At 49.3% G+C, this 25,508-nt stretch overlaps 1 protein-coding gene across 3 annotated transcripts in view; it reads right to left on the bottom strand.

Moving 5' to 3' along the window:
- Nucleotides 1-17,579: 17,579 nt before the first annotated feature.
- The window catches only part of NDRG4 (NDRG family member 4), a 170,963-nt gene continuing 163,034 nt past the window's right edge, over nt 17,580-25,508 (bottom strand). For 2 of the 3 annotated variants that reach the window (XM_083165481.1, XM_083165479.1), the window contains 4 exons: nt 22,820-22,855; nt 22,524-22,575; nt 21,580-21,618; nt 17,580-19,536 (listed from right to left, as the gene is read on the bottom strand). In XM_083165481.1, the coding sequence (XP_083021607.1) occupies nt 19,382-19,536; nt 21,580-21,618; nt 22,524-22,575; nt 22,820-22,855 (282 nt within the window). In that variant the 3' untranslated portion in view covers nt 17,580-19,381. The remainder of the gene's footprint in view (nt 19,537-21,579; nt 21,619-22,523; nt 22,576-22,819; nt 22,856-25,508) is intronic. The other variant, XM_083165480.1, reaches the window with a different exon arrangement.

Raw genomic sequence — 25,508 nt, 5'->3', positions numbered from 1 at the left:
GGTGGGAGGGACAGGCGTTCATTGATAGCGGGGCGGCAGTTAATTTCATTGACTCACAAATAGCTCAGGAGCAGGGGATTTCACTCATTCCTGTGTCCCCAGAAATTTCTGTTTACGGCCTAGATGGTAACCGTCTGCCCTGGGGTGTTATTACCCATCGTACCGTCCCTTTACTGGTTCAAGTTGGGGTTACCCATTCCGAACTGTTGTCTTTTTTTGTTTTTCGTAGTCCTGTTACACCCATAGTGTTGGGGTTACCCTGGCTTAAATTACATAACCCACGGTTTGATTGGTTGTCAGGGGAACTTTTAAGTTGGGGGGAACACTGTACCTCGAATTGTCTGGCTCTTCCAGTCCGTATGGTGACTCCTTCTATTGCAGGGTTACCTGAACCATACATTTCTTTTTACGATGTATTTTCCAAGAAAGAGGCGGATGTATTGCCTCCCCATCGACCTTATGATTGCGCCATAAAACTCATATCTGATGCCAAATTACCCAAGGGGCGATTATACTCCTTGTCTCTTCCCGAGGAAAAAGGCGATGGAGGAGTACATTGTTGAGAATTTAAAAAAAGGGTTCATCAGGCCCTCTAAGTCGCCCGTCGGGGCGGGGTTCTTTTTCGTAGGGAAAAAGGACGGTTCCCTCCGCCCTTGCATTGATTTCAGACAACTCAATGCCATCACTGTTAAAAATTCATATCCTCTTCCTCTGATCTCGGTCCTCTTCGATCAGCTACGTAAGGCATCTATTTTTTCTAAAATTGATTTGAGGGGGGCGTACAATTTAATCCGCATAAAAGCGGGTGATGAATGGAAAACAGCGTTTAATACGCACACCGGACATTATGAGTATCTGGTAATGCCGTTTGGTCTCGCTAATGCACCTGCTGTGTTCCAGGATTTTATTAATGACGTGCTTAGGGAATTTTTGGGAGTCTTTGTCGTAGTGTACCTGGATGATATCCTAATTTTCTCGTCATCTCTGGAACAACACCGCTCGCATGTGTGCTCAGTTCTCCAAAAACTGAGGGAGAACAACTTATATGCCAAGCTTGAGAAGTGTGAATTTGAGGTGGAGAGTATTTCTTTTCTGGGATATATTATTTCTCCTCAGGGGTTCCGAATGGATCCAGCAAAGCTTCAGGCTATCAAGGATTGGGTTCAACCATCAAGCCTCAAATCCACTCAAAGGTTTTTGGGGTTTGCCAACTATTATAGGAGATTTATTCCATTCTTCTCTGATATTGTGGCTCCCATAGTTGCGTTAACTAAGAAAGGCGCCAATCCTTCGGTCTGGCCTGATACCGCCGTTGATGCGTTTAAAAGGTTGAAGGCAGCTTTTACCTCTGCTGGGGTCTTGCGGCATCCTAATCCTGAGTTGCCCTTTATCGTGGAGGTGGATGCCTCAGAGATAGGGATTGGAGCAGTCCTGTCACAGGTGGATAGGCTGGACGTTTTTTTACATCCTTGTGCTTTTTTCTCCCGAAAGTTTTCCACAGCCGAAGGTAATTATGATGTCGGTAATCGGGAACTTCTCGCTATAAAAACAGCCTTGGAGGAGTGGCGGCATTGGCTGGAGGGGGCTAGGTTCCAAGTTACTATTTTTACTGACCATAAGAATCTTGCCTATCTTCAATCAGCTAAAAGAGTTAATGCCAGGCAGGCAAGGTGGACGTTATTCTTTGCTCGATTCAATTTCATTATCACATACAGACCCGGATCTAAGAATGTCCTTGCTGATGCTCTTTCAAGGAGTTTTTCTGCTGTTCAAGACTCTCACTTACAGTTGGAACCTATTCTTCCTGCCTCTTGTATCGTTGCTGGCGTTGCTCACAGTATTCTTGATCAAGTCATTGGGGCACAAGCCTCCGCTCCCAAAGCCGTCCCAGAGGGTAGACTTTTTGTTCCGGTTGAGCTCCGGAGAAAATTTTTTTCAGAGTTTCACCACTAAGTCGGCGGGTCATCCCGGTATTGAGAAAACTTTATCTTTACTGTCAAGGTCGGTCTGGTGGGCCACCATGAAGAGTGATGTCAAAGAATGGGTGTCGGCTTGTGACGTCTGTGCTAGAAACAAATCTCCTCGTTGTCCTCCTATAGGGCAGTTAATTCCTTTGTCGATACCCAGGAGGCCATGGTCTCATATCTCCATGGACTTCATAACCGATCTACCGCAATCTTCAGGTTTTGATTCTATCTGGGTAGTGGTAGATAGGTTTAGTAAAATGGCACATTTTGTCCCCTTGAAAGGGTTACCTTCCGCAGAGAGGTTAGCCTCCTTGTTTGTGTGTCACATTTTTCGCCTGCACGGCCTTCCTGCAGATATTGTTTCGGATAGGGGTGTTCAATTTGTGGCCAAGTTTTGGAGGTCTGTCTGCTCCGCATTGCAGATTAAGCTCAGTCCATCTTCTGCTTATCACCCGCAATCTAATGGACAGACGGAACGTGTTAACCAGACACTTGAGCAGTTCCTGCGGTGTTATGTATCTAAATCCCAACAGGATTGGGTGGAGAACCTACCATTTGCAGAGTTCGCCTATAATAATGGCTGGCATTCCGCCACCAAGATGTCTCCTTTCTTCTGTAACTATGGTTTTCATCCTCGGGCAAATTCCTTTTTTCCTGTTCCCGCCAGAACAGGTAATCCCAGGTGGGTGACCAGTAGGAGGGGCACCTGGGCTATGGTCCGTAGGGCTCTCCTCTCTGCGACCACGGCCGCAAGGCGCTTCTCCGACCGTCACAGGAGACCTTGTTCCTTTAAAGTCGGAGACTGGGTGTGGTTATCCACCAGGAATATCAATATCCATCAGGCATCTAAGAAGTTGGGCCCTCGTTTCATTGGTCCGTACAAGATCGTTAGGAGGATCAATCCGGTGGCCTTCCGTCTCCAGATTCCACGTTCCCTGAAGGTCAATCCCACATTCCATGCCTCATTACTTAAACCTGCCCGCCGGCCGTGTGCTCACAGACCAGCACCAGTCATTCGTCAGGACCGCAGGGAGTTTGTAGTGGAGAGTGTTCTAGACTCTAAGATTTCCCGAGGTCGTTTGTTCTTTCTTGTTCACTGGAGAGGGTACGGTCCGGAGGAAAGATCCTGGGTTGTGGATAAGGATCTTCATGCCCCGTCCTTGAAAAAGTTATTTTTTAGTCAAAACCCATTTAAGCCGGGAGCTGGAGGTCGGTTGACCTCTCCTCAAGGGGGGGGGGTACTGTCAGGCGCCGCTGCAGGGTCCGGGCAGCTCTGAGCGCATCGCCATAGCAGGCAGCGCCGGAGCCGCGGGACGGAGCGGGCGCCGCCATCTTCATTGAAGAAAGCGTCGGGCGTTGCCTAGCAACGTCCCGAGCTTCCTCCTGCTTGCGGCCGGCGTCGGGAGGTTGCTAGGCGACCACCCGAACATCCGGCTAAGTGCGGCGTCAGCGTCCCTGACGTCAGCGCAACCCTGGGCGGCACCTTTTGAATAAATAGCCGGCGTCTGCTGGGAACAGACGCCGGTTATAGCTTTGGTTTGCCCCGCAGCCTTGGTGTTCCTGGTTCCAGCAGCTTTATTACAGTGCCCCGTGCCGTGATCCTCGCTGTTGTTCGGATAAGTCTGTGCATTAATTATATTGTTGTATTCCATCCTGTCAGCATTGTTGCTAGTACCTTTTATTGTTATATTCCATCTTGTCAGCATTGTTGCTAGTACCTTTTATTGTTATATTCCATCTATTGGGCATTGTTGCCGTTATTTCCACTGTATACAGTTATTCCACCTTTACGTATTGTTACGTCTAGTATACCCCTTGGATCTGTCTTGTTTCTTGCGGGGTTACCCCGTGGGTATCCGGGGCCTCCTTGCCTTCCGTGGGTTTAGGTAGTTGTACCCTTGCTCTCTATTAGCCTTGGCGGCCGTGTTGTCCCCACGTAAGACCAGGTGGCATCGAGGTGGGAGCCTGACTAACGGGCTCTCACGAACGCGGCTATTATTGGTGAAGCCTAGCTCTCCGCACACGTCCGCCAATCCTGGTTCGAGGCAACGGAGGTAGGGGTGGCAAGAGAGTTCCCGGATCCTAACAGTAGCAGTGTTGGAGGCAGCGGGGAAAGCCTCCAACCAGCTGGAAAACATGTCAACACATACTAACACATACTTCAAATTTCTACAGAGTGGTAACTGTATGAAGTCGATTTGTATTACCTGGAAAGGGCCTTCTGTAGGAGGGATGTGGGATGGCTCTGTTGGGATGGCTTTTCCAATGTTCTTCCTCAAACAGGTGAGGCATGACATTGCCACTCTACCTGCTTGAGAAGCGAACCCTGGTGCACACCAGTAGGCCTTTACCAGCTTGCACATACCTTCCTTCCCAAGATGTGTCAACCCATGGGCCGCCTCGGCTAGACTAGGAAGGTATGCCCTGGGGGCCACTGGTTTCCCGTGTCCATCTCTCCAAAGTCCGGTGGACTCTTGGCCACATCCCTTCGACTTCCATACTGCTCTCTCCTGTGGGGAACACAAATTCTGCATGTCTATCAGTTTTGATGTGGATACCATGTTAAGTATACAGAGGTTTGTAGGAGGGGTAGAAATATTTACAAGGCATGCGGCCCTTTTCGCTGCCTCATCAGCGCGGCTGTTACCAAGGGACACCGGGTCCTTCTCTGATGTGTGAGCTTTGCACTTAATAACAGCCACTCTGTCTGGAAGCTGGATAGCTCCCAGAAGTTTTCTGATATATGTCGCATGCGCCACTGGTGTGCCAGCCACCGTCATGAAATTTCTGAGGCGCCATAGGGCCCCAAAATCATGCACTACTCCGAAAGCATATCTGGAGTCGGTATATATGTTAACTGATTTTCCTTTGGCCAGTTCACATGCTCTGGTCAGTGCCACCAGTTCCGCTACTTGTGCTGAGTGAGGTGGTCCTAGGCGTTCAGCTTCCACAATACCTTCTCCATCTACTACCGTGTAGCCTGTGCACAGCTCTCCCGTCTCCGTTTGTCTATGACAGCTACCATCAGTGAATAAGGTTATGTCTACCTCACTTAATAAGCTGTCGCTTATGTCAGGACGTGCTGTAAAGGTCTGATTCAGGTAGGTCATGCAATCATGTTTGTCCTCACCTTCACTAAACTCTGCCTTACCATTTTCAGCAACATTCCCATCAACCCCCACCCTTTGTGCCTTGGAGGGCACATGAGGTAGGAATGTGGCTGGGTTCAGTGTGTTGCATCTTTTTATGGTAATATTTACTGGGGCCATCAGCGCCAGTTCCCACTTGGTGAACCGTGCTGAGGACACATGTCGTGTTTGGGCAGAGTTTAGGAGGGCAGAGACAGCATGGGGAGTATGAACAGTTAAATTGTGTCCTAACACCACATCCTCACTCTTGCTTACTAGTTGACTATTGCAGCTACGCTTCGTAAGCAAGTTGGGAGTGAGCGTGCTACTGTGTCCAATTGGCCACTGTAGTACGCGACTGGTCGGTTGGCATCACCATGTTTTTGGACAAGTACTCCTGCCGCACACCCAGCTGATTCTGTTCCGTACAGTTCAAAGGGTTTCCCGTAATCTGGCATTCCCAGTGCTGGGGCCTTTGTTAGGCTCACCTTTAGTTCCTCGAAAGCCAGCTCAGATTCCTCAGTATGAGAGACCCGGTCTGGCTTAGTTGAGGAAACCATTTCTTGTAGTGGTAATGCCAGAACAGAGAATCCTGGGATCCAATTGCGACAGTATCCACACATGCCTAGGAATGTACGGATCTGGTGTTGGGTCTGCGGCAGTATCATGTTTTGAATCGCTTGGATTCGGTCGTCAGTGAGGTGTCTCAGCCCTTGGGTAAGACAGTGGCCCAGATACTTAACCCTGGTCTGACATAATTGTAATTTATCCTTTGATACTTTATGTCCTGTCTCTGAGAGATGCATCAGCAGCTGTCGGGTGTCATCTACTGATGACTCCAGTGACTCAGAACACAACAATAAGTCATCAACATATTGTATTAGTAGCGAACCATTCAAAGGTTGAAAGGATTGTAAACAATCATGTAAGGCCTGGGAGAAGATGCTAGGGCAGTCTATGAATCCCTTAGGGAGTCGGGTCCAGGTATACTGTACTCCTCTGTATGTAAAGGCGAACAGGTACTGGCTGTCAGGATGTAAAGGGACAGAGAAGAAAGCAGAACAAAAATCAATGACTGTAAAATGAGTACAGTGAGGTGGAATTTGCATCAGGATGACAGCTGGGTTTGGCACTATGGGGAATTGGCTCTCAACTATTTTGTTTACCCCTCTTAGATCCTGCACTAGTCTGTAGCCCTTCCCTCCACTTTTCTTTACAGGAAAGATGGGACTATTGGCCGTGCTGGAGGTTCGAACTAGGATTTCTTGCTGGAGCAAGCGTTGGATAACAGGGTACACACCTAGCTCGACTTCTGGTTTTAATGGGTATTGCGGTATTTTTGGGGCTATCCTGCCTTATTTTAAACAAATCCTGTCCATTTTTAGTCCAAAGGGAACTTGGTATTTGTGCTGTAATTTCAGCTACCCTAGATGGATTGGAATCTACAACGGTTGAATACAACATTAGCCTCTGAGGAGTGTCCAGAGGAGTGTACTTCCTGTGCAAGATTTCTAGGAGTGTCCAGAAATACCCCATCAGGGGTGCAATAGATGACACATCCCATCTTACATAGTAAGTCTCTACCCAGGAGGTTAGTCGGAGCCGCTGCAGCCAACAGGAAAGAATGTTTGGTATGCAGAGGCCCGATTGTAACGTCTGCTGGTTTCGTCAGTGGGTAATGTTGTACTTTTCCTGTTACCCCAATTGCTGCTACTGATTGATCAGTGAAATCCAAATGAAGGGGAGTGTTGAGAACAGATCTGGCCGCCCCTGTATCAACCAAAAAGGTTTGTCTTACCCCAGCTATATCAACCTTTACCTGAGGTTCTTCTCTAAGGTGTTGTGTCAATCTAACTGGCTGTAGGATACAGGTATGACCTGTTTCCTATTGTCGCACCTGTGTTGCCCTTAGCACTGAGTCAGCCATCAGATGGGGAGGAGGCATGTTGCGTGACCTGTCTGTCTCCTCCCATTGTCTAGGGGTTGGGTATCTCCGCGTCTCACCCTGGTGAGATTCCCATTCTCGCCTATGTGTTCTGTTTCTCCTGGGGTTTCCTGACCTGCATTGATCTGCAAAATGTCCCTCTCTGTTGCAGTTGTAGCATACCATGGGTTTTCTCCCTGTGTCTCTGGTGTTTGGTTGGTATGCAGTTTTATTTGGGACATTTGCAAAAGCTTGGATGCTAACCGCCATTTATTTTTCAGTTTGCATCTCTCTGTTTCTCAGTATGTTTTTGTCATGGTCGACAGCAGATTCCCGTAGGGCATCTACTGTCATTCCTCGCCAATTCGGGAAAGATGTCTGAACCCTGTCCTCAATTTCTCTCTCAGCCCCTCCACTAGCACAGAGACAACCATCTCCCTCAGGTGTGGGTTATCCTTAGGATCGGCGACACCAGTGTGTTTGGATACCGTCATCAAACCCCGGTTGAAATATTCGCTAGCTGATTCACCATCCTTTTGTTTGATGGTGAATATCTTGCTATATTCCACTGCCGCAGGAAAATATACTCCCAATTGCAAGTTGATTAGGCGTATATTTTCTTGGTTGATCTCATCATTTATTTCCTTGTCTCCTCTCAACCCGCTATCCTGAATGAATTTCAAGATATCGATGTGAGTAGGGAGGCAGGCCCTCAACATGATTTTCCAATCCTTGTTGGTGGGTTCTTCAGAGTTTCCCAGATCCCTTACAAATTTCTGGCACGATGCCAGATCTTTCCTAGGATCAGGGAAATCTGAAATGATGGACCGCAGTTCTAGTCGTGTCCATGGATTTAACATGGTTATCTTCCTGGTAGGTATCACACCCTCTCTGTCTGCCTTACCATAGGGAACCTCCAGTGTACCTACTGGGTATGTTTGCACCACATCCGCATTACTGGGTCCTGGTATGGGGTAGCCTGTGTCTGTGCTGTGTGGTGCTTTCTTACCTGGGTCCACAACTACGCTGTTGGCATCAGCCGTCTCCTCTTCCTGTGCTGGAGCCCCAGCAGCAGGTTTTGCTGGTTCAGCCTTTCCTTCAAGCATGTTAATTGCATGGGTGACGGCCGATGTCAACAGTAGATCGTTTTCCTCTCTGGTTTCCTTGTAAGGGGATAAAACAGGGTACAGGTTAGTAACGGTTACATCTTTACTCATGTTCTGTTTAGCAGTCATTAACCCCTCCGGCACATATGGAGGGGGGGGGGGAGCGGCTGCGGTTGCATTCCTGCGGCTGATTGTATCTGTTATTGCTAGTCATCCAGTTCCCCTTTGTTCCTGCCCTTCCTTCTGCCACAAATTAAGAATTTCAATGTGCTTCACTCTCTTCTTACGTGAGGAAAGTAAACATACAGATGTGGCCAGGTACATCGTGGTTTACAACGTGCTTTTGAGGGCTCTGAGTCGCGAGATGTAGATTGCGTTATGTCCCACACCATGTAATACATAGTTTAACCACTGGGTGACAAATGTTCCACGTTAAGACTACGGTGCTGTATACAATGATGTTGGAGTTGACATTGATCTGTAAGAAGCTGGCCAATCAACATTCTTCACTTTATAAAACAAAAAAAAACTGTCTTCTACAAAATTAAATGTCAGGCTGCCACGCAACTTCCCACTACAGATTTTGTCCAACTTCCCACTTCAGATTTTGTCCTTACTTTAGGGAAAAAGTACTTACAGTACTTTAGAGAAAGAGTACTTGGATTAAATTAAAGCAGATCTGTTTGGTTATACATTTTGTTGGTACAGATTGCTATATGGAATTCATGCTAACCTCTACTAATGCTGGAAACTTTCACATAGTATATTATTTACATTACAGTAGGAGCAAGTTTCATCTTTGCTCCTTTGTCCATGGCTAGCCATGGCTATTCTATTGTTCTCAGCTGCAATACAATACGTATTGCAGCTGAGAACAATAGAATAGCCATGGCTAGCCATGGCCAAAGGAACAAAGATGAAACTTGCTCCTACTGTATGTACCATGTATATTATTTACATTATGCTGTACTGCACCATGAAAACAGCGCAATCTACTGGGCATGTCTCATACTTGACCGTACAGTATATTGTACACCAATGGAGCAACTGAAATCACAGGTTTCTGTGGCCTAGCGGTTAAAGACACAGTTACTGTATCCTGTTAGCAGCAATACTGGTTCGATCCACAGTGGGGTACAATTTTTTTTTTTTTTTAATGTACTATTTTTTTTTTTAATCAATAAAGTAATTTGGTGCTTTGCAAATTCCTTTTGCACAAAAAAATTAACAATGGCAGGCTGCAATGTACATGATACAGTTATTGTCGTTACATACTGTATTGTAAGTTACAAAGAACTTTTTCATTTTCGCAAGAGTAAATTTTCCACTTCAGGTAAAAATCCTTAATTTAGGGAAAAAGTACTTACTTTACAGAAAAAGTTCTTGGATTAAATTCGCAGGAGGAGATATGATCAGTTATACATGTCATTGGTACAGATTGCTACTGTATAAATATGGAATCCATGCTAACCTTTACTAATGCTGGAAACTTTCACATGGTATATTATTTACGGAGGTGTCTATCATTATGCTGTACTGCGCCATGAAAACAGTGCAATCTACTGGGCATGTCTCATACTTGACCGTACAGTATATTGTACACCAATGGAGCAACTGAAATCACAGGTTTCTGTGGCCTAGCAGTTAAAGACACAGTTACTGTATACTGTTAGCAGCAATACTGGTTCGATCCACAGTGGGGTACAATTTTTTTTTATTTATTTAATCAATAAAGTAATTTGGTGCTTTGCAAATTCCTTTTGCACAAAAAAAATAGGATTTTAATACCTACCGGTAAATCCTTTTCTCGAAGTTCTTATGGGATACAGGGAAGTCGTTCTTAACGATGGGGAAAAGAGCTTATCCGAAGGAGACAGGCACATTTAAAACTTTACACTGGGTGTACTGGCTCCTCCCCTCTGTTCCCCTCCCTCTAGTCAGTTAAGGGAACTGTGCCGAAGGAGAAGAACAATATGAGAGGAATATGTGTAATATTTACCGTGGTGAGATTCATCCAGCACACCCAACATACATTCAACGTACATAGACCACATTAGCGACCACAGAACCTGGGAAGTCTAAGGGCCTAAGAACATGTCAAACATGACAACTTTTTATAACTGTGTTCCAACTGGAACCATGTATAAGAATTATCACCTCAGTGACATCCACACTCGTGAACCTTTAAGGTACACTATGTAAAAGTAAGTTACCTTGGTAACCTACACACTTATGTCCGCAAGGAACAAAAAGGGTAACAGAAGGACCCAGTATTGGTCCACATCTCACAAGTGAGTAAGGCAAAACCTCCGCACAGAGGCGGGCGCCCTGTATCCCATAAGAACTTCGAGAAAAGGATTTACCGGTAGGTATTAAAATCCTATTTTCTCTATCATTCTTATGGGATACAGGGAAGTCGTTCTTAACGATGGGGATATACCAAAGATATCAGAACGGGCGTGAATTGTGCGGAACCTATTGCCGCAGCACCGCTTGCCCAAACTGAGTACCTTCTGTGGCCAGAGCGTCAAATTTGTAAAACTTGACAAAGGTGTGTTGGCCTGACCATGTGGCAGCTCTACACAATTGTAAGGCCGATACTCCTCGGGCAGCCGCCCAGGAAGTCCCCACTGAACGAGTTGAGTGGGCTTTCACCCCAGCAGGCATAGGAAGCTTTGCTACCACATAAGCCTGTTTAATGGCTTATCCTCTGGGCATCGTAGAGGACAAAAAGTCCATCAGTCTTGAGAATCCTTGCTGTTCTCCTGATGTAGACACGGAGAATCCTTACCACATCCAAAGATGTTGGCACCTCAGAATGAGGCCCACTAGCAGGAACCACAATTGGCTGGTTCACATGGAACGCAGACACCACTTTGGGCAGAAAACGCGGGTTAGTGCGTAATTCTGCCCTGTCTTCATAGAATATCAAATATGGGCTCTTGCAAGTTAATGCCCCTAGCTCCGAGACCCTCCTAGCCGAAGCTAGGGCTAGTAAGACCACCGTCTTCCATGTCAGATATTTCAGATCAATTTCCTCCAATGGCTCAAACCATGAGGATTTTAGGAACGTCAGAACGACATCCAAGTCCCATGGTGGAGTAAGGGCCACAAAAGGAGGCTGTATATGCAATACTCCTTGCAGAAATGTCTGCACTTCAGGTATATTAGCCAGCTTCTTTTGGAAAAAGACAGATAGTGCAGATACCTGCACCTTCAAGGAGCCTAAACGTAGGCCCAGGTCCAGACCTGCTTGAAGAAATCTAAGAAACCTTTCCAGTTTAAACTACGAAGGAGTAAACTTTTCCTGTTTACACCAACCCACATATCTTTTCCAGATATGGTGGTAATGTGTAGCCGTTACCGGTTTTCTTGCACTTGTCATAGTTCTGATGACCGAAGTGTGAAATCCCTTCTGTGTCAGGATCTGCCGCTCAACTTCCAGGCCGTCAAACGAAGCTGTTCCAAGGCCTGGAAGACGCACGTTCCTTGCATGAGCAGGTCTCTTTGCAGGGGTAGGCGCCACGAGTCCCTTTGTAGACTTAGAAGCTCTGGGTACCACGCTCTTCGTGGCCAGTTCGGAGCCACCAGAATCACCTCGGCTCCGTCTCTTCTTATCTTCCTTAGCACCCGAGCCACTAGGGGAATCGGTGGGAAGACATACACCAGGCTGTTGAACGTCCACGGTACGGAGAGGGCGTCCACTCCTTCTGCCTGAGGGTCTCTTGCCCTGGAGAAGTACCTGGATACTTTCCAATTGTTTCTTGATGCCATCAAGTCTACCAGTGGGGTCCCCCACCGAGCCACCAGAGAGTTGAATACCTGGTGGTGTAGACTCCATTACCCGGGATGGAGCTCGTGGTGACTGAGGAGGTCTCCTTCCCAGTTGTCCACCCCGGGTATGAATATGGCCGAGAGAGCCTGACAGTGACTCTCTGCCCAGGACAGGATCTTCGTTGCTTCCCTCATACAGGGGTTGCTTTTGGTCCCGCCCTGACTGTTCAGGAATGCCACAGTAGTGGCATTGTCTGATTGGACACGGACTGCCTGTCCGCTGAGGAGAGGCCGCCTTCAGAAGTGCGTAATACACAGCACGTAACTCCAGGTTGTTGATATGGAGGCGTGTCTCCCATAGGGACCATTTGCCCTGAAAGGACTGACCCATGGTCACTGCACCCCATCCAATGAGGCTCGCATCCGTGGTGACTAAGACCCAATCCTGGATGCCAATCTGACGCCCTGCTAGTAGGTTGGGCGTGTGGAGCCACCACTGTAGTGACAGTCTGGTCCGAGATGACAACACAATCCGCCGATGCATCTGGCGGTGTGAACCGGACCACTTGCTCAGGAGGTCGAGCTGGAAAATCCTGCTGTGAAACCTCCCGAATTGGAGAGCCTCGAAAGAGGCTACCATCTTTCCTAACAGGGCAATGCACTGGTGCACCGTCACCTGGGGGGGTTTCAACAAGTCTGTGACCAGCTGTTGAATGTCTACCACCTTGTCCTGTGGCAGGGACACTCTCTTGAGAACCGTGTCCAGCACCATCCCCATCCCCAGGAACTGGAGTCTCTGTGAAGGGATCAGAGAGGACTTTGTCAAGTTCAGGAGCCAACCATGACCCGACAGGGTCTGTATGGTAACCTGTAAGGCTGCCTGCAATTCCTCTGGCGACCGCGCCTTTATCAGCAGGTCGTCCAAGTATGGTATCACACAGATACCCTTTTTCCTTAAAACCACCATCATCTCCGCCATCACCTTGGTGAATATGCGCGGGGCTGAGGACAGGCCGAACGGCAGTGCGCGGAACTGATAGTGATCGTTCAATAGCGCAAACCTCAGGTATTTCTGATGAGGGGCCCATATTGGGATGTGAAGGTAGGCTTCCTTCACGTCCAAGGACGCCAAGAACTCCCCTTCCTCCAGTGCCGCTATCACGGCCCGCAAGGACTCCATCTTGAATTTGGTTACCTTCAAGAAGGGATTCAGGGATTTTAAATTCAGAATAGGGCGTACTGACCGGTCCGGTTTTGGGACGACAAATAAATTCGAGTAATAACCCTGCCCCCTCTCTAGGGGAGGGACCGGGGTTATCACCCTGGCCTGTACCAGCTTTTGGATTGCTTGCTGCAACACCACTTGGTCCTCTGGGGACGCTGGAAGGCCTGATTTGAAGAACCTCTGGGGTGGCTGTACTGCAAACTCCAGCTTGTAGCCGTGCGTAATAAGAGCCTGCACCCAATTATTGAGGCACGAGGCTTCCCAAACATGGCCGAAGAACGCCAGTCTGGCTCCCACCTCTGCCGGAGCTAATGGTGGAGCCCCACCGTCATGCTGCAGGATTACCTGCAGCTGCCCCGGATGGCCGCTCTGAGGTGGCCGAAGCAGCAGGCTTCCTGAATTTACCCCGGGAGCCTCTGGCAGCATTTGAACCACCCCTGGCTTTAGGGTGGAATTTACTTGACCGAAAGGACTGCTGGGAGTGAGATTGAAAAGGACGCTTTGGCGCCTGTGGGGTTGATGGCAGGAAAGTGGACTTCCCTGCCGTGGCTTTAGAGATTAACTCATCTAAATCACTCCCAAACAACCTGCCGCCTGTGAAGGGGAGGTTTTCTACACTCCGTTTGGAGTCCGCGTCAGCTACCCACTGTCGCAGCAAGAGGGATCTGCGCCCTTGCGCATCCCGCCTCCTTATCCTGTATACCCCCATATACCTCACACATCCTGACTCCTTATCCCTGTATGATCCCCATATACATCACACATCCCACCTCCTTATCCCAGTATACCCCCCCATATACTTTAAAAAATCCAGCTTCCTTATCCCTGTATACCCCCATATACCCACACATCCCACCTCCTTATCCTTGTATACCCCCCTATACCTCACACATCCCACCTCCTCATCCCCCCATATACCTCACACATCCCACCTCCTTATCTCTGTATACCCCCATATACCTCACACATTCTGCCTCCTTATTCATGTATACCACCCATATACCTCACACATCCTGCCTCCTTATCCTTGTAAACCCTCATATACCACACAAATCCCGCCACCTTATCCATGTATACTCCCCCATAGGGATGCAGTTAGTATCTCAGTGGTCAAAATCCCGACGCCAGCATCCCGGCACTTTGTCCCTCTATGGGTGTCCACAACACCCATAAAGGCAGAATAAATTAGTGTGCCGAGCGTAGCGAGGCACCAGGCCCACTGCATGGCGAGCGCAGCAAGCCCTCAAGGGGGGGGGGAACCGATCCACGCCCCCCCCCCTTGTCCCGACCGCCAGGATTTCAAACCAATACCTCCCCATATACCTCACACATCCCACCTCCTTATTCCTGTATATTCCCATATACCTCACACATCCTGCCTCCTTATCCCTTTATGCCCCCATACACCTCACACATCCTGCCTTCTTATCCCTGTATGCCCCCATATACCTCACACATCCTGCCTCCTTTTTCCCCTGTATACTCCCCATAGACCTCACACATCCCACCTCCTTTTCCCTGTATACTCCCCATAGACCTCACACATCCCGCCTCCTTATCCCTTTATGCCCCCATACACCTCACACATCCTGCCTTCTTATCCCTGTATGCCCCCATATACCTCACACATCCTGCCTCCTTTTTCCCCCTGTATACTCCCCATAGACCTCACACATCCCTCCTCTTTTTCCCTGTATACTCCCCATAGACCTCACACATCCTGCCTCCTTATCCCTGAATGTCCCCATATACCTTACACATCCCGTCTCCTTATCCATGTATACGTCCCATATACCTCACATATTCCGCCTCATTATCCATGTATACTTTCCATATACCTCACACATCCCGCCTGCTTATCCCTGAATGCCCCCCCATATACCTCTCACCTCCTGCCTCATTATCCCTGTATACTCCCCATATACCTCACACCTCCTGCCTCATTATCCCTGTATACCCCATATACCTCACACATTCTGCCTCCTATGTTCCACAGCAGTTTTTGCTTCTCTTCTACTCCGCGTTTGTTGAGTCTGTCCTGTGCTCCTCAATACTAGTCTGGTATAGATCTGCCAGCGAGAGCATTAATGCAGCCTTCAAAAGGTGGTGAGGTCAGGAGGAAAGATCATTGCGGCTGACATTTTACCCCTGTCCAGGACAAAGACGTGGGTCGTGAAGGTAGTAAAGAACTACAACCTGGCCATCAGGCAGGCAATATACTGTAGGGCCATACCTGTCAGGTCTATCGGAGGCCTCAAAAGTTACTTCCCCCATGCTGTCCACCTGATGAACAAATGACTGACCGGCCAAATTAACCCCACTGCAAAGCACTGTGGGGATTATTCTGATTCACTCGGAAAGGCACAATCACTCTCTAATGGACAAAACCATATGCACTGCAGGTGGGGCTGATGTAACGTGCAGAGAGAGTGAGATTTGTGTGTTTTATTGTTTCTGTGCAGGGTAAATACTGTCTGCTTTATTTTTTACACTGCAATATAAATATACGTTTGAAGTACAAACCCCAACAAAATGGTTTTGTCCATCTGAGAGTGATTATGCCTTTGTAAGTGAACCAGAATAACTCCCTGTGTCCCATGTGATATCTAGTGTACATCTAGATATATCCCCTTTCCTATTACCTACCAGGCTAGTATGGCCATCGATGAGTCTTAATCGTCTATGGTTTATAGCCGATGTAGAATAATTTGGCCATCGATGGGGAAGAATCATCTGCTGGTAGTGTCTCATTATCACACGTTTGCATGTGACATAGGTTTGTATGTTCTCTCCTGTTTGTGTCTGTACTTGGGCATGGACAACGCAGAGCAGATAAAGAACCTATAGGGCCGTTTCCTACGCTCTGATGATGCTGCATGTAGAACAGAGACATGCTAGCAACCCCCAGCACGAGGCGGGACTATCCAATAGACATATAAAATGGGAGCAATCCCTACTTGACTGTCATAAGGATGGGGCAGCAGAAAGGTAGACCTCTGGAAGAATATCTAAAAATACCAAGGTTACGCTACAGTCCTGATGGTGTTCTCAGAGAATCCTGACTAAACCGAGCTTTCAGCCATCGAGAAGTATCGTCCTGCCCCGGCCGATTGCTGGACAGTTGAGCTGCTGACAGGTTGCAGTGACTATCTCCACACTAGAATCAGGTATCCTTTATGGTAGTCCAGTGGGGACTATCAATATCGATATTTATATGACCAAAGAACAATAAGTGAAAAGCGCAGGTTACGTACTTTTTCCGTAACTTGCGTACCCTTTATTCCTAGCTACGTGCGAACAAAGCGCAGCGTAGCGTACCTTTACCGTGTATTGTACACGCTTGAATCAATGCAGTAATAGGAGATCCCTTCGCAGTACTTAGTCTCTAATCTGCGAATACACTTTAAGGACAAGGTCCGTAATACACCTTATAGCTAGATGCGAATAATAGACGAGACCACGATATAACAAGTGAGGAGGTAGATTCTCCAAAAGTAGTATATTTAGTCCCTAGCGGACAAAAGGGGATTACAGAAAGAAGAAAATACAGGATAACAAGTGATACAATTTCCTTAACAATACTAATACAATTCAAACACTACTAGGGGAAAGAAAACCGGCACAGAATACAATCAGCATACAATACAATAAAAGAAAGCACAGGGAATGCGACCGTTTACCGTCTCAAAAATGCGCAGCGCAGTCCGGTCGGAGCTCGCTATATTCAGATTGAACTATAGCCCGGTCAATGGTGAGGGATAGGAGCAGTGCCGAAGTGGCCGAGGCAGCCCAGGGTTAGCTATCTTATAGGGTCAGAAGGGTGAGGTCAAAGGCCATTCCTATTGGTCAGGGTTCGAATGTCCAGTCCTCCGTGATTGGGGCAAAGTATTACACCTGGTTTGGATTGGTGCAGGGGGAGTGAACTTTGGTGTCCTTTGTGTGTTGGCATCGTCGTCGGGGGTCGTAAACAGCAACAAGAACCGGTTATATCTAGATTCCTTTGTCTCACACAGTTTAGCAGAAATAGTCCTTGAAATATGGATTTTGTCCGTAATTATTGAACCATGTGAGTTGCGAAAACTTCGCAACGACCGGAGTACTGCGCATAAGAAACGGAACGTAACGGTACCAAACATTATACAGACAGAAGTGTGTAATGCTGATTAAACTATGTGTAGTGCTCTAAACCTTTAATTAACTATATTTTATTTGGTGTAAGTATGGTATTATGAATTTATGTGTAATAGTATGGCTGCACTTCTGGTCCACTTTGTCACACAGACTCGGGTATGTATACTTTATTTGCGCAACTCTGTGAACCAAAATGGCGGCCATACTATCCTAAAATGTGTGCAACTCTACTTTAACAGGACACAAGTCATCCCATAAAGCTCAACCACACTCATCTCCAATCATTGCAGATTTATGATGGACAAAGCAGACACAGAGGAAATGTTCGGATTTTAGTGTTTTATTGAGTTTTCTGAATTTTTCCATTACGGTCATGGAGGATTTGTAATGATGGTTTAAATGCAACTAGAAGCATCCACCACCGCAATAGACAAGTATCCCTAAATATAACATATATGATTACAGAGTTACTGCGCACACAGACATGATCCATTAATTGTCAGGTAGTGGGGGAGCGCACACACCTAGATTTATTATGTATAGATTGGGGGAACACTCAGATGAGGAGAGATGGGGAAGGGGAGAGACATCAAGATGAGGGGGTGGAGGAGACAGGACACGGCGGTAAATTAGGGATTTTTTTTATCTACACGGATGAACCCCTCTGTTCTTGTGTAGCTCCTCTCATGCTGAAGCCACGGTTAGCACTGCTTACCACAACGCATGCCAGCAGTCCTCTCTCGCTGTGAAACCTGATAAATGCTGTATAACACTACTATCCAGCATGCAGGTGATCCACAAAGATCCCTTCTCTAGACCACCTCTGTAAGGCAAGTCCCCCTTCCGTATTATACATGTCAGACCACCATAGTAACACTTTATAACACAATCCTTGAGTGTATGTCTCTTATCCACACAACTTATACCATCATCAGGTCCACAGTATCTCTATTGCTGGTATTTGGCAGCTAGTAGGAGTTCTAATCATCTCTCTGCTCCACAGACCTTCAGATTAATGCAGAAGAAGTCACACATGTGTCCTGCTACAGCCACCATATACTAGCTCAGGTACCACCAAACGTCTATAGAGGAGAATGGCTGTACCATCCCTTACTCTGTACAGTCACCCCTGTGTCCTGCTACAGCCTCCAGCTCCGATATCACCACACGTCTGTAGAGGAGAATGGCCCTACCAACCCTTACCCTCTACAGTCAACCATGTGTCCTGCTACAGCCTCCAGCTCCGATACCACCACACGTCTATAGAGGAGAATGGCTGTACAAACCCTTTCTCTGTACAGCAACCCTTGTGTACTGCTACAGCCCCGATATCACCACATGTCTGTAGAGGAGAATGGCCCTACCAACCCTTACCCTCTACAGTCACCCCTGTGTCCTAATACAGCCTCCAGCTTAGATACCACCACATGTCTATAGAGGAGAATGGTTGTACCACCCCTTACTCTGTACAGACACCCCTGTGTCCTGCTACAGCCTCCAGCTCAGATACCACCACACGTCTATAGAGAATGGCCGTACCACCCCTTACTCTGTACAGACACCCCTGTGTCCTGCTACAGCCTCCAGCACAGATACCACCACACGTCTATAGAGGAGAATGGCTGTACCATCCCATTACTCTGTACAGTCATCCCTGTGTCCTGCTTCAGCCTCCAGCTCAAGTATCACCACACATCTATAGAGGAGAATGGCTGTACCATCCAGTTACGCTGTACAGTCACCCTTGTGTCCTAATACAGCCTCCAGCTCTCATACCACCACACTTTAGAGGAGAATGGCTATTTCATCCTGTTACTTTGTGCAGTCATCCCTGTGTCCTGCTACAACCTCCAGCTCCGATACCACCACACGTCTATAGAGGAGACCACCCCTTACTCTGTACAGTCACCCCGGATCCTGTTGGCCTCACATTAAGTTATAGTGGGCAGCAGGTGAGCACACACCTGATGCTAGATGAATACGGTCACTCTGGTTTTTGTTCCCCCAGAAATGCCAGACGCTGTTTAGAGGGGTTGGATGCAGGAAGAAAACCAGTAAAGAAGAGATGGGTAATGGATGGGGAAGAGGAGGGTAGAGTAGGGAGTACGGTGCTGGACCCCAGGCATTCAGCAAGACACTTCCATAGTGTGGTTGATCTGCCCGATGCCCTCGCTGCTTTCTGACTGAGTACAAGGCCGAGGTCGGCTTCCATCCACAGAACTAGCGCTGGTGAGAGATGCTGTGCGGGAACGGGCCAGCCGAGTCATACTAGCGGAGGGCACTGAGGGCACACAGAAGGGTGATATGTCATATACAGAGCACAGAGTCAGCGGCTGCACATAGAACACTCAGTCCAGCAGCATTCTCATAGTGATACAGGAATTCTCCAACGTGGACTATGTTGGTACATCAGATATGGGGGTACTAAGAGGGGGGAGGGGCAAGAGGCCAGCATGTGGGGTACTAAGGAGGGTAACAGGCCAGCATGTGGGGTACTAATGGGGGTAACGGGCCATCATGTGGGGTACTAATGGGGGTAACGGGCCAGCATGAAGGGTACTAAGGAGGGTAACAGGCCAGCATATGGTGAACTAATGGGGGTAACAGGCCAGCATGTGGGGTACTAAGGAGGGTAACCGGCCAGCATGTGGGGTACTAAGGAGGCTAACAGGCCAGAATGTGGTGTACTAATGGGGGTAACATGCCAGCATGTGGGGCACTAATGGGGGTAAGAGGCCAGCATGTGGAGCACTAATGGGGGTAAGAGGCCAGCATGTGGAGCACTAATGGGGGTAAGAGGCCAGCATGTGGAGCACTAATGGGGGTAAGAGGCCAGCATGTGGGGCACTAATGGGGGTAAGAGGCCAGCATGTGGGGCACTAATGGGGGTAAGAGGCCAGCATGTGAGGTACTAATGGGGGTAACGGGCCATCATGTGGGGTACTAATGGGGGTAACAGGCCAGCATGAAGGGTACTAAGGAGGGTAACAGGCCAGCATGTGGGGTACTAAAGGGGTAACAGGCAAGCATGTGGGGTACTAAGGAGGGTAACAGGCCAGCATGTGGGGTACTAAGGTGGGTAACAGGCCAGCATGTGGGGTACTAAGGTGGGTAACAGGCCAGCAAGTGGGGTACTAAGGAGGCTAACGGGCCAGCATGTGGTGTACTAATAGGGGTAACAGGCCAGCATGAGGGGTACTAAGGAAGGGTAACAGGCCAGCATATGGTGAACTAATGGGGGTAACAGGCCAGCATGTGGGGTACTAAGGAGGGTAAACCGACCAGCATGTGGGGTACTAAGGAGGCTAACAGGCCAGAATGTGGTGTACTAATGGGGGTAACATGCCAGCATGTGGGGCACTAATGGGGGTAAGAGGCCAGCATGTGGAGCACTAATGGGGGTAAGAGGCCAGCATGTGGAGCACTAATGGGGGTAAGAGGCCAGCATGTGGAGCACTAATGGGGGTAAGAGGCCAGCATGTGGGGCACTAATGGGGGTAAGAGGCCAGCATGTGGGGCACTAATGGGGGTAAGAGGCCAGCATGTGAGGTACTAATGGGGGTAACGGGCCATCATGTGGGGTACTAATGGGGGTAACAGGCCAGCATGTGGGGTACTAAAGGGGTAACAGGCAAGCATGTGGGGTACTAAGGAGGGTAACAGGCCAGCATGTGGGGTACTAAGGTGGGTAACAGGCCAGCATGTGGGGTACTAAGGTGGGTAACAGGCCAGCAAGTGGGGTACTAAGGAGGCTAACGGGCCAGCATGTTGGGTACTAATGAGGTTAACAGGCCAGCATGTTAGGGTATTAATGGGGGTAAAAGGCCAGCATGTTAGGGTACTATTGGGGGTAACAGGCCAGCTAATGGGGGTAACAGGACAGTAGGTGGGGTACTAATGGGGGTAATAGGCCAGCATGTGGGGTACTAATGGGGGTAACATGCCAGCATATGGGGCAGTAATGGGGGTAAAGGCCAGTATGTGGGGTAGTAATGGGGGTAACAGGCCAGCATGTCGGGTACTAATAGGGGTAACAGGCCAGCATGTTGGGAACTTGGAGGGTAGATGAAGCTCTGTGGACACAGAGAAGGTGTAGACCCCCCAGAATGAATGGTTTGGACTAGTAAGAGACCACCTCTTCTGTATCTGCCTTTTGAGAGCACTACGCCCTAGAGCGGAGAAGGGCCCATTGTCTGGATGTGACTGGGAGCATTGAGTTCCTGCGGGCAGAGGACTGGCAGCCCAAGGTAATATACAACAGGCAGGAGAGCATGCAACCACCAGACAGCACACAGAGGAGCCGGGGGAGGTGTGTGGGGGATACCTGCGCTGGCACTCTGTCTCCGATCCTTCAGGGAAGCAACTGGTGAAGAAATTGGAGGAGAGAGAAGGGAACACACAAAGGAGGGGACGGGGGGGACACACATGAATATCCGGTACAGGGTTGAGAGGAGAGGGATCAGGGAGAGACAGGAGACAAATGTAACATTGAGACAACAGATATACAGTAAGAATACAAAGAGATGATGATGTAGGACAATGGCTGGCAGCAGACACGGGACAGGGACACATGGATGTGCCACTTACAGGAGGCCGGGGGGCGTCTATTCTACTATACACACCACCTCACACACCGACACAACACAGTGACATCACACACTCCACATATACCAACTCACACAATGACACAACACAGTGACATCACACACTCCCCACATACCAACTCACACACTGACAACACAGTGACATCACACACTCCACACATAACTCACACAGCAAAAAGTGACATCACAGGCCCCAGACAGTCACCGCTCTTCAGGCACACACACCCCGTTGTTGTGTCTAGATTCACTTTTTTTTTTTTAAAGGATGTGATATCGGATGAGGGTGGAAGTTGTTAGATGCCCTCACAGCGTTATTTTATTTTATCTGTAATTTACATAGGTCGGTGTAGGTTATATTCTTTTATATCAGATATATATTCTCCCTCCAGGTATACATGAACCCAGTGCATGGTGGCAAAAGTAAACAAACAGAAGTGGTTCTAGCCACAACCCATGACCCAAGCACAGCCACCGCCCTGCAGGCACGTGCCCCAGGCACAGCCACCGCCCTGTAGGCACATGCCCCAGGCACAGCCAGCACCATGCAGGCACACGCCCCAGGCAAAGCCACCGCCCTGCAGGTACACGCCCCAGGCAAAGCCGCATATACCTTACACAGCGAGCGGACACCCTCATACAATGTTTATAGTATATGTGCACTTACTGTATCCCATTCCTTGGAGGAAATATTTGAAGGCTTCTGTCAATTTCCCTGGCTGTGACAGAGAAACATATACATGTAATACTGACATCATATCAATCACAGATGGCTCATATTAATGACAGACATATATAATGGTGCAATCTATTGCAGCGTGGGGAGTCTGGTCAGTATATTACACGCATGTTAGGTACAGACACGTATGGGTCACAGGGTAGGGGACCTAGTCGGCATAAGATGGCACAGATTGGGCAATCTCCTGCAGGGTCTGTTTAGTCCCACTGTAAAGGAACATTTACCTGGGTCACCTGGGGAAGTCCACCAGAGTCCGCCATCTGCAAGAGAGCAAGGGCAGCATTAATGTATGGACTGGGGTGATACTGGCGGTAGATGTAACATGGCCCTATGAATCCCGACCCCACGCTTCACCCAGTTCAGCTCATAAATGTCTACTATTAGTAGAGCTATGGAGGAGAGGTAGGGTATGCTGGGAGATCTGGGTATGGGGACGGAGGAGAGGTAGGGGATTCTGGGAGACTCAGGTATGGGGACGGAGTGGAGGTAGGGTATGGAGATGGAGAAGTATGGTATGCTGGGAAACCCGGGTATGGGGATGGAGGAGAGATAAGGGATGCTGGGAGACCCGGATATGGGGATGGAGGAGAGGTAGGGGATGCTGGGAGACCCAGTATGGGGATGGAGGAGAGGTAGGGGATGCTGGGAGACCCAGGTATGGGGATGTAGAAGTAGGGTATGCTGGGAGACCCGGGTATGGGGACGGAGGAGAGGTAGGGTATGCTGGGAGACCCGGGTATGGGGACGGAGGAGAGGTAGGGAATGCTGGGAGACCCAGGTATGGGGATGGAGGAGAGGTAGGGGATGCTGGGAGACCCAGGTATGGGGATGGAGGAGAGGTAGGGGATGCTGGGAGACCCAGGTATGGGGACGGAGGAGAGGTAAGGGATTCTGGGAGATCCGGGGATGGGGGAGAGGTAGGGTATGCTGGGAGACCCGGGTATGGAGATGGAGAAGTATGGTATGCTGGGAGACCCGGGTATGGGGATGGAGGACAGTTAGGGAATGCTGGGAGACCCTGGTATGGGGATGGAGAAGAGGTAGGGTATGCTGAGAGACCCAGGTATGGAGATGGAGAAGTATGGTATGCTGGGAGACACGGGTATGGGGACGGAGAAGTAGGGAATGCTGGAAGAGCTGGGTATGGGGATGGAGGAGAGATAGGGGACGCTGGGACACCCGGGTAGGGGGACTAGAGGAGGTAGGGTATGCTGGGAGTCTGTGTAGGCAGACTGGGTAAGTAGAGGGGTACGGTATGCTTGGAGACCCCGGTATAGAGGTGGAGGAGATGTTGGGTACGCTGGAAGACCTGGGTATGGAGATGGAGGAGAGTTAGGGGATTCTGGGAGACCCGGGTATGGGGACGGAGGAGAGGTAGGGGATTCTGGGAGACCCGGGTATGGGGACGGAGGAGAGGTAGGGTATGCTGGGAGACCTGGGTATGGGGACAGAGGAGAGGTAGGGGATTCTGGGAGACCCGGGTATGGGGACGGAGGAGAGGTAGGGTATGCTGGGAGATCCGGTATGGGGATGGAGGAGAGGTAAGGGATGCTGGGAGACCCAGGTATGGGGATGTAGGAGAAGTAGGGTATGCTGGGAGACCCGGGTAGGGGGACGGAGGGGAGGTAGGGTATGCTGTGAGTCTGTGTAGGCGGACTGGGTAAGTATAGGGGTACGGTATGCTTGGAGACCCCGGTATAGGGGTGGAGATGTTGGGTATGCTGGAAGACCTGGTTATGGAGATGGAGGAGAGTTAGGGGATTCTGGGAGACCCGGGTATGGGGACAGAGGACAGGTAGGGGATTCTGGGAGACCCGGGTATGGGGACGGAGGAGAGGTAGGGTATGCTGGGAGACCTGGGTATGGGGACGGAGGAGAGGTAGGGGATTCTGGGAGACCCGGGTATGGGGACGGAGGAGAGGTATGGTATTCTGGGAGATGGAGGAGAGGTAGGGGATGCTGGGAGACCCGGGTATGGAGGAGAGGTAGGGGATGCTGGGAGACCCGGGTAGGGGGACGAAGGAGAGGTAGGGGATGCTGGGAGACCCAGGTATTGGGACGGAGGAGATGTTGGGTATGTTGGGAGACCTTGCTAGGCGGACTGGGTAAGTGGAGATATTGGGTATGCTGGGAGACCTGGCTATGTGGATGGAGAAGTATAGTATGCTGGGAGACCCAGGTATGGGGATGGAGGAGATATTGGGTATGCTGGGAGACCCGGGTATGGTAACGGAGGAGAGGTAGGGGATGCTGAGAGACCCAGGTATGGAGGAGAGGTAGGGAATGCTGGAAGACCAGGGTAGGGGGACAGAGGAGAGTTAGGGGATGCTGGAAGACCTGGGTATGAAGATGGAGAAGTATGGTATGCTGGGAGACCCAGGTACGGGGATGGAGGAGATAGTGGGTATGCTGAGAGACCTGGGTATGGGGATGGAGGAGAGGTAGGGGATGCAGAGAAACCCGGGTATGGGGATGGAGGAGAGGTAGGGGATGCTGGGAGACCTGGGTATGGAGATGGAGGAGATGTATGGTATTCTGGGAGACCCGGGTATGGTAACGGAGGAGAGGTAGGGGATGCTGAGAGACCTGGGTATGAAGGAGATGTAAGGGATGCTGGGAGACCCGGTTATGGAGGTGAGGTAGTGGGTGCTGGGAGATCCGGGTAGGGGGACAAAGGAGAGGTAGAGGATGGTGGGAGACCCAGGTATGGGGACTGAGGAGAGGTAGGAGATGCTGGGAGACCCGGGTATGGGAATGGAGGAGGTGTTGGGTATGCTGGGAGACCTGGACCTGGCTATGGAGATGGAGAAGTATGGTATGTGGGGAGACCCGGGTGTCACGGATGGAGTCGTGTGAGTTACAGGGACCACATATAAATCAGTAGAAGTGGGGGTAAATTTAGCAGGTTTAATG

Source organism: Crinia signifera, chromosome 11 (assembly GCF_055691185.1).
Source record: "Crinia signifera chromosome 11, ASM5569118v1, whole genome shotgun sequence".
Taxonomy (NCBI): domain Eukaryota; kingdom Metazoa; phylum Chordata; class Amphibia; order Anura; family Myobatrachidae; genus Crinia; species Crinia signifera.
Note: the sequence above shows the minus strand (reverse complement) of the source record. Positions and strands in the feature narration are given on the sequence as shown.